General features: G+C 35.1%; 1 protein-coding gene and 1 long non-coding RNA gene across 8 annotated transcripts; both read left to right on the top strand.

Annotated features, from left to right (window-relative positions):
- The first annotated feature begins 2,862 nt into the window (after nt 1–2,862).
- Nucleotides 2,863–7,996, top strand: LOC130506350 (uncharacterized). Of its 7 annotated transcripts, none has more exons than XR_008941986.1 (5): nt 2,863–3,370; nt 3,838–4,175; nt 4,573–4,661; nt 4,874–4,922; nt 5,065–7,996. It is a non-coding gene; the product is annotated as an uncharacterized LOC130506350 (long non-coding RNA). The 7 variants fall into 7 exon arrangements; XR_008941984.1 differs by having other exon boundaries at nt 4,874–4,974; XR_008941985.1 differs by having other exon boundaries at nt 4,867–4,922.
- A 1,612-nt stretch (nt 7,997–9,608) lies between these two features.
- On the top strand, nt 9,609–10,129 carry LOC108831893 (transcriptional regulator TAC1-like). The gene has a single exon (XM_018605397.2). It carries the CDS (start codon nt 9,675–9,677, stop codon nt 10,092–10,094), a length of 420 nt encoding a protein of 139 aa, XP_018460899.2. The 5' UTR covers nt 9,609–9,674; the 3' UTR covers nt 10,095–10,129.
- The last annotated feature ends 160 nt before the right edge of the window (nt 10,130–10,289 follow it).

Genomic DNA, 10,289 nt, shown 5'->3' with positions numbered 1-10,289 from the left:
CAATTTTATGATCCGGAAACTTGAAATATATCGTTACATTGTTCTGTTTGTTTCAAGAGTATAATTATATTTATTGATAACTGTAGTCCATAAACCTATTTCTAGCATCACATTAGGATCTGCTAACTAATTACTTTGAAATAACTAACCACAAAATTATAAGATTTCCTAAATACGAATTTGACCGATATAGAAAGACACATAATACGAAATGTGTCATCATTGACACACTCATAACATCCACAGAGGAAGTGACGAAGAAAAGGGAAAAAGGAGAAATCCAAAACACAGATATAAAATAAGACACCAAGGTACGTAAAATCCGAAAACATTATTAAAACTCAGAGCATGAAAACATAATTATCGATACTCCATCTCAAGCAACATGCGCCTTCTTATGCGAATTACGAACTGGCTCCTTTCCAGCATTCTTTGATGCCTCACAAACGCCCTTGCCAGATGCAATCTTTCCATGTCCTTTAGGGACATCTGGCGTATCGTCATCCCCTCCCTCCCCTCCCTGAAACAATCAGATTATTATACAACATTCCTAAGTTAATAGAGAAACTTTATAATGCACACATTATTGAGACACGTTGAGTGACTGATGATTAACGGTGAAATTATACCACGTGACTCTAATTTGGAAAGTGTAAGTCTTGCCTTCCATGTCAGCAATGAATGGAGACATCTTAGAGTCCTCAGGGTTGATCCCTTCTTCAGCCTTGAATACAGTCAATCTTACCTATAGAAGAAATTTTTTCCTGCATTTGTTTCCTTATCATAATAAACATGTGTTCATAATAAACATGTGTTCCTGATGTTGCGTTGAGTAACAAACGACCTACACAGCATAGCAAAAAAAATTAAAGGAATGTGATCTTACACAATATCACTTGACATCATACAAAATGGAATAACAGAATACATCCAACCATCTTCGGATTTATGTTCATGGCAACAATCACCTTGGGATCATCAAGCATGCCTTCAAGCCTTTTGTGGAACGAAACAGCTTGACAGTTGAATAGGCTAAGAGTAACAGAGACATCACTGCATATTTTCAGCAGCAACTATTATAACTAAAATAATCAAACAATTTCAGGAAAATCAAGAAGATCTAAAAAAATAAATAAAAAATTACTTTTCCAATTTGACTGTCACCATGACACGATTTTTATCTTCCGGAGGTTGACTCACGGTTCTCTTCACCGCACTGATCTCACCTATGATACCTACAAAATTTGAGATTAATATTAGTATGCTACATGGATAAACCGACATCAATCTATAGAACATATATCCATTATGCCTAAACAGACCAGCTAGATATAAAAATCACGTCCGCATAGGTCTGGTTCCGCAACCAGATTCCTTCTTCAGGCAAGAGATAGAAAAGAGGATGAGTTCGAAGCAGAGAAGCCTACTCACATATTTATACAGATCCGGAGATACGATCGGCGCATTGAAGAGTCTGTAGTGGGCGATTGAATCAATTGGAATAAAGACGAAGTCAATACTTTGGCCGTTTTAGTCGGAGAAAAGAATCGCGAGCGTCATGCATCGCCGTCGCAAGAATGGAGAGACGACATGCAAATCGTGGATCAAGCAAAATTAGGATTAGAGGGTTCATTCAACCATCTCGGGCCGAACATAACAACATATTAGAGCCCAATACGCGATAAATGTCGAAAGCCCATCATAACTCACTTTTAAATAAAACGCAGCACAGCTGACGTGTCAACATGGGAGCATCCCAATTTCCAGCCTGGATCTGACGTGGAGGCCTTTAGGAGAGAGTAGGGGTGTACTTTATATATAAAGATATTTTAACTTCGGTAACAATTAGAAATGTTCGTTTAAATAATTTCCGCCCTTGAAAAAGGCGGTCAGTATCTAGTATCGTTTTATACTCAAGGACTTACAAAACAGATTAAACCAAACGCCTAACTAACTTGATTAACCAAACAAACCTGATAACATAACCAAGTCAGCTAAACCTTTGACATCCTGCAAAGTGTTACACACAAGGCAATTGCTTCAGTATAAAGCTCTTAATATTTTTTTAATATACTTAACAAGAAATATTCAAATTAGAAATCTTCTTAGAAACCATAGCCCTGGACACGTTCTACGCATAGGGTTAAAATAAGCTAATGGAGATTGTAATGTTTGTCCATTTCAAATAATTGTTGGATAAGTGCAAGACAATAATGCAGAATTGTTCTTTAGTTTTTTGCTGAATGAAACTATACGACAAACGATTATAATACTTTTTCCTCTTAAACAACTTCAAAAGTTAGTAACAATGTTTAGGTTAACAAGTTAACTAAGCAACTGTCGTCATCATTTAGCGTATATGAACGAGATCTATGCTGTCGGCTTATTGTTTACTGACTTTACTTAGATGAAAGTCGATGAGAAACTCATTAAGACCATACTTGTGTTCTTGACTTTCGAATACTGTATGTCTCTAATGGCACTGATTAAATAAATTTGTAAAACATAATTGTCGTCGATTCTTCGCTCATACGTGTGTATATATGTTTTCTCAGAAGACATTGATTATCTAGACATCACTCATTTGTTGACATTTGCATTTTTGCATTTATTCTAAGTTACATAGAGTGTCATCTTAATCAATTTGAATTTGTAAGTGTTTCTAATAAAGAAATCATTTATATTTTACACACATATATTACCGAATCTGAACTCGAATTAGGATAAAACGACTACACTATAATACAAATCATTTAGATACAAACCAACTTAAAATATTTTTTTTACATATTTATGAATAAGAGAGTGTTTATTGTCGGCTAAATTAAAGCTAAAAATGTAAAACTCTAAACCAATAATAAAATCCACACAGTAATGAAGCAAGGTTCTCTCCTGGTGTTGACACATCAGATTTTAAAATGAATTTGAGACTGCCATGTCAATAAATGAAAAAACTGAGAACCCAATCAAAATATTTTGTCTCTCCACATCACTTTTGTCTTTTGCACCGAAGGGTTCTGCGCTCTCTCTCTCTCTCTTCCTCTTTCGATTTGATCGATATCTCTCTTCCTCTTTCGCTTTTAAATTGAACGGGGATGTGGAACAAGACAACAAGACAAAGGCTGAAGAAGTTCAGACCCAATCAAGGATCTTCACGACTCTCTTCTCCGGCGAGGTGACCGAAGGGTTCTGATTTTTGGGGGAATCGAAATACTATAATGGGTTTGACGAATTTCATACTGACAGTGACCGGAGTAGGCGCCGTGGTAGTGCTATTGAAGGGCGACGTCAAGCAATCTGCCACCGTATTGAGGCGTAACGTCAAGCATATCCGCAACTGGCTCGAAGAAGAAACTTCCGCCACCTCCAAGTTAGCTCTCTTTCTCTAGATCATGATTGTTTTTTTTTTCTTTTTCTCTTTCACAAAGGTGTGTGTTTAGGGATTGTGATTTTGCAAATTTTTTTTTTGGCTCAGCAAGCTATAAAATATGATATAAGACTATATGTTTGGTGATATTATAGTCATGTGTTCCTTGAGGGTGATCATCCTCATCCGCAGCTGCTAAGATTTTGAAGTAATCTTTTATTGAATTTGTATCCAAGTTTTTTTCAGTTAGATAATTCAAAAACGGAACCGTAGTTTCTTTGGTGATCGTCAGTTGTTTGTATAATCTGAGTTCTGACTATAACAATGACTTGACGATGGCAGTGGAATAGGTTTACATAAGAAGAGTGTGAAGTGTGATTGATCAATGCTGGTTATTACTTAGTGATAGCAACACAAAAGCAAAGCGTGTGTCTGAGTGACTGATGAGTTTGATTGTGGATTTTTTTCAGGGAAGATTCCAAAAGACAAGAATTAGTGTCTTGTGCTTTTCTGTATACATAAACAGAGTTTATTTTTTTGGATTTATGACTTTGGTGTGCGTAAGAGGAGTGTGTTGAGGCCGGCAAAAGTTCCATCTTTTCAAGTCTCTTCTCCGCTAACAACCCTTTCCGGCGAAAGACGCCTATGCCCGAAACCAACAAACCTAATATTGTTTGAATGCTTGGTGTTGACGAACCTAATATTGTTTGAAGTCTCTCGAAATATTGTACCTGAAGAGAGTCTGGTGGAGGTTGTACCAGAGAGTCACAAGAAGTTCTTGGCCAACATGGTTTGGGTTCAGGAAGAGGTAAATGCCTTACTTCTTTTGGTTGTTATCACCTTGTTTGATTGTTGGAATTGTTAGTGGCTTTAGTGGTTAGAAAACCATTAAAATATTTGAACTTTGGACTTATTGATCAATCTCTAGAGAACGTTTAGTCTTCTTTGGGAGAACAAATGTGTATACAAGTTCACATTCTCATATTTGCTTCAGATGCTTGAGTAAGCACCGTCTATAACAGAGCATGACCGACTATCGTTTATAGAAGATCAGTTTCTCATATTTATTGCAGATTGACCATACATAAATATTAATAATATATGTGTTGCATTAAGTAGACATAGAAACCTACAAGATGAGACTGTGTCTAATCAAAATTTACACAAAATTAATATAATCAATGAAACATAATATTTCTTTGTAGATGAAGTAGCCGTCACATACTTCGTCAAACTGTCCAACAACGCATTCATCACCAACCTCAATTTGAGAGAGCAGCATTTTATAACCACGGTAATCCCTTACACTCATCTCTAGAACAACTCGACTGCAATTTTCTAGGCATTGCCAAACAGCTTCAAACTCTCTCTCTGTCCAAAGCTTCTTTACGTACTTAGAGCCTGCTAAGGTTGAAGGCAAATTTGGATGTTCTGCTCCCTTTTTTCTTGGGATACCTCAGAACAGCCTTTAATCTGTCAGTGTTTTTCTTTGTTGAAAGTTTGCAGATTGCAAAGAGAGGAAGCGAAGATAGCAGTTTGGAACAAAATGCACAAGGTTTGGGACACTTGTGAGGATGAAAGTAGAACCTGCTATTAGAAAACTTGGGGTCCTCCTTCACTTATATGAAAACTCCCGTAAACCAATCAAACCATGATAATTCTACTGAATTGTTTTTTTGCTTGAATCACATGTGAAGCTGGAGAAGAAGAAATGACCATTACTGGATAAGATCTTGTACAAGCTTCAAACAACCAAGTCGAGAGGTCAGGTGGAGTTCAGTATTCAGTGATCATCAACGAGAACAAAAGTTTTGACTATAGATGCCTGCAATAAAACAGTAGCACAAACCGTAATCTTCTTTCCATGCTTGTGTATATAATTTTAAAATGTTTATCTATATATACCAATATATATCGTTGTTATGATCTGTTTCACGCTGTTGAAAAAACTTTCGAATCAGCTGTTCTTGCCGCAAAGAATCAAAACCACCAAAGGTCTTCAGGGTAAGGATGTGCAAGGTTTGGGAGCTTCACAGGTGAAAGCATCAACGGAGAGAAAGCTTTTTATATTTCTCCTGTATCTTTTATCACAATGCTTAAAACTGTATAGCAGATTCTGTTTTCTTCCATCTCCATAGCTACAGCCCAAAAAGTTGAGAAATGAGATTCATGACTTAGTGATTGGTGTCACGGAAGTTATTGTTAACAAACACAAAGAAGAATTACTATTTTTAAAACAATATAAAATGTAAAAGTAAAACCAAAGTTAGGAGTGCATTGTTTTACCAAATATGCATGACTTCAAATATATATACATATTCATCATTTTTTTTGTTATAGTTTATTATTTCATTGCTAACAAAATAAATTTTATAAGCTTAGTAACATTTTCTAGAATTGTAACTTCTCAAAATGTAGAAATATTTGAATATTCGTTTTAATGATATATATATATATATATATCATTTTCTCAAATCTGTAAAATACAATATTTCAACAATATTTATTAATTTTATAATATTTAAAAATATAAGTATAATAATGATTTTAACAAACCTTCCTCCGCGACCAACCTTCCTCCGCGACCAACTTTCCTCCATGGCGTCAAGTCCTTGATTCAGCTACTTTGCTCCACCACAGATCTTCATGCTTAGGCCGTTCAGCTCTCCGTCGTGCTCTCAGAACTGGTCTGTCCGCTCCGAGCTCGCGGTGGAGCAATCAGTCGAAAGCTCTAATGGTGACTTCTTCGGTTTTTGCACAATCGATCCCTAAACTTCTGATTCCTTACAAAACTGCCTAAGCCTTTGTAATTTGCAGACACATCCCTAATTTCGCCCCTTAACTTTATAATGTGCAATTTAACCCAATCGAGTGTTCTGAATTTGCAGCCTTGGTCCCTGAACTTTTGATATCTTCGTTTATGACCCTTGACTTCCTAAGTTGCAGAAATGACCTTGAGAATTGACCCAAAACTTACAATTGTACACTCCAAACCCTAATTCACTAAATGAACAAATATATGCAATTAGGGATGTTAATACGGGCGGCCCGGGCCCGTTTAGGCCCTGCTCGTATAGTACCCGCCCGTTTAAAGCCCGTCAAGGTCTCACCTGTTTAAAGCCCGTCAACGTCCCTCCCGTTTAGCCGTGTGCCCTTTTATAATTCCAAACAAAACAGAAAGGCCAAACATTTACATCCCAGAGAGAGAGAGAGAGAGAGAGAGAGAGAGAGAGAGGTTTCTTAGTGAAGAAAACGATTAATGGATTCAAATTCATCGACACAGAGAGGAGAGAAATTTGACGGCAACAATTCAAGTTTTGAGATAAAGAAGAAAACCTAACATAATACGACGTAGTTTCACATAATCTGAAAGAAAAAAAAATTAACGGGCACCCTTTTATTTCGCGGTTAAGCCCGTTTAGTAAATATTCTTAAGGGGCGGCCCGCGATGAACCCGTTACAACATTTTTATATAACTAAACGGGTACGGGTTCCGCCCGTTTAATACCAGCCCGTTATGCCCGCGGGCCTCGAGCCCGTTTAAACATCCCTATATGCAATGTAGACACCTAAATACAATCTAAAGTGATTTAAATGAACGAAATGACATGCTAAAAATTATTAAATACACTATATCAATAGACTAACCAAAAACTAATGTATTTCAAGACTATTCAAATCTGCAAAAAAAGTCTATTTATTCTAAAAGATCAGAAATGAGAATGGTGATTTGGCTAGGGATATTTGCGCGATGAACTCATATGTGCTTGCTGGTATAAGATGGTGTAAGAATAGTATACAATATTTTTTTTTAGGTGCTCAATTTGGAACTATATTATCTAAATCTCTGTTTGCTGCTTTATTTTTAGGTCTTACAAATAAGAAGATAACAAGAAATAAACAACACCAAAAAAAATTCACCAAACAATTAGTACATCGAATGGAAAGTAGGTGAAAAGTAGGCTTTATCCAGTCAATTGCTTATTGAAGCAGGTTCGAGGCTAAGCCAAATTGTGTGTTTAGGGTAAGAAAAAACATTGTTCTTGATAGTGGTGGTGTCAATGGTTCTGATTCTTAGACAGAGATTATATTTATTTTTAAAATGTCTGATGTAAAATAGTTTTTGATAACATAATATAAATGTTTTTTAGATAATGATGATTATAAATAAATTAAATTACCTTTAAATTTATGAGTAATCATATATTAACAAAACTTGGCTGAAGTGATATCATTAACCCTGTCTCCAAAAATGAAAGAGGTGATATCATTAACCCTATCTCTATTGCTGATGCAACGAAACTAAAATTAGAACTGTTTAAAATTAATCTAAGCTTCGTTGAATTCCGAAGAATGAAAATTAGTGTAAAGAAGAAAGCAGAGGATGCAAAGGAGGGAGAGATGACAAGACCGTGTAATCTCTAATGGAAAAAGGAGCGAAGATGATGAAGTGTCAAAAGAGATGGGTATGCCTTTTAGGGTTATCAAGACGGAACAACATGATGTTTGTTTAAGACAACTCTAATGCTTCTGCTCTTTTTTTTCCAAAAACAAATCTCTAATGCTTCTGCTTCTTGAGGTATCTTAGAAAAGCCATGAATCTTTCAAGGTTTTTCTTTGTGTGAATGTTTGCAGATTTCAAAGAGAGGAAGGGAAGATATCAGCTGTACAAGGAGAAATCAGAAGCTGCCATTAGAACTCTTTGACTTATATAAAAGTGCACAAAAACCAATCAAAACCATGACTTGCTTGAATCACATGCGAAGTTGGAGACGTAGAAATCAGCATCAATGGATAAGATCTTGTACAAGCTTCAAACAACCAAGTTGAAAGCATGAGAGATGATGCGAATATCAGTATTAAGTGATCAACAAGAGCAACAAGGGAACCACCAAATCACCAGAAACTCAGCGAAGATCACCTCATCTTGTCCAAAGACATACTTTCGTAACACCTTTCATAACTTTTTTTGCTGCTGATATTGATTGCAGAAAGTATGGACAGCCTTATCATTAACTAAGAAGACAATATGTAGAACAAAACTTGAATGTTTTCTCGAGGTAACATTTTGAGGTCTTTTATGTAAGTCTTTCTTCTTTTATAGTTGTTAGATAAAAGTTTTTGACTATGAATCTTTGCAATAGAACGATAACGCAAACTTCAATTTTCTTTCCATAAATTTAAAATATCAACGAATCAAAGACTCCAAAGCCATATGTGGTTTAATAACGATGATTGTATATTGTTTTATAAGAAAACTGTAGAGTGAGATATAGTGATGGACAAATCAGTTAAAAAAAATATGGTGATGAATAGATATTATTCTCGGGTCATCTAAAAAAATGGACTGCACATTTGAAGAGAAAACAAGCAGAGAAACAAGATCAATGATTAAGAATAACATTTACAAAAAAATCTTCAACAATCTCCATTACAAGAAGACATACAATTTCCCTACGTTAAGAAAAAATATGCACGGTTGAATCTTAAAACTAACCAAACAAAATGAAACAATGGAATAAAGCAGACATCTCAAAAGCAGTCGAGCACTTCTTTATTTTCAATTACTTATCACTGAAATGTTTATATGTGGTCCGTGTAGTCAAAATTACAAATTAACAACTATATTATATTTAATACATTTCTATCAAACATTTTTTCACAACCTAGCTAAATGATTCTAATAGAGTTTTGAACTGAGGAATGAGATAACTTGAACCAAAAAATGAACTAAAGGGAAAGATGAAAAATTATAATTATAATAACAAAATTTCAACACAAAGACAATTAAAAAGTCCATAGACATAGAGTTTTAGCTAATCAAAGATAATTAGTTGTTTGTTTCTGTGAATTCAATTTTCATCTTAGGCAAGAACCAACAAATTTTTGAAATAAATACCTATTCTCTGTTATAGTTCACATGCTCTGTTTTTAAAATATGCATTCTAAACGTGTTTAACAAAGTGTTTATTCTCTCAATTTTCAAAGTATTACAGCATAGTCTTATATCATATTCTGTCCACTTTTTTTAATTACGACAACATAGTATGTTTGAAATACAAATTTGTAAGAAAAAAAACCCGCCGCGGAGCGCGGGTAAGAACCTAGTAACTAATAATAACATAATTAAGCTAATCTAATACATAATGTCGGTTAAGCAAGAAAAAGTCGACTCTGACTTTTATATAACAATGTATATATAACCGTTGATCGAGCATCACCTTGTGATTTATCAAATTCACATTCACAAATTAAACACTTCCTTTACACTCATTTTTTTATATTCTCCTCGATCACATATACAACAATGAACAGAAAATACTCGGATCGTCGATCATATTCATGGTCAGGACAAGCAAGACCATACATATGCGAATTTTGCGAGAGAGGTTTCTCCAACGCACAAGCTTTAGGAGGGCACATGAACATCCACAGAAAAGACAGGGCAAAGCTGCGACAAGCGAACTTAAAAGAAGATGATCGTGAAGACTCCACATGCACCACTTCGAGAAATCGGTTCGAGCAAGATCTCATTGAATTGCCTTTCTTCGTTGATACGGGCAGTTCATCAACAAGACAAGTCAAAAATACAAGTGGAGACTATTTGAGAGATGAAGAGGAGAAGAATATGAGGATGCTTCAAAAAGCTTTGTCTCAAAGTGCAGAAGTGATAGATCTTGAGCTTCGTCTAGGACTAGATCCTTATAAGAAATCACCAAGTACGTAATTATGTGATTATTATAATCACCAAGTATATATGTAATCATGAATAGATAGAATTTGTTTTGTTCGTTTGATTATTTAATTGATGTGTTAATATTGCAATAAAACTAACATTTATATAAGTAATGGTATCTGATTTTGATGCGTTTTTATCATTAGTTTGTTATCACAATGCTGTATCTCATATTATACGATATAA

The sequence above is a fragment of the Raphanus sativus genome, unplaced genomic scaffold, assembly GCF_000801105.2.
Source record: "Raphanus sativus cultivar WK10039 unplaced genomic scaffold, ASM80110v3 Scaffold3141, whole genome shotgun sequence".
Classification (NCBI taxonomy): Eukaryota; Viridiplantae; Streptophyta; class Magnoliopsida; order Brassicales; family Brassicaceae; genus Raphanus; species Raphanus sativus.
This window is presented reverse-complemented; position numbering and strand designations above follow the sequence as displayed.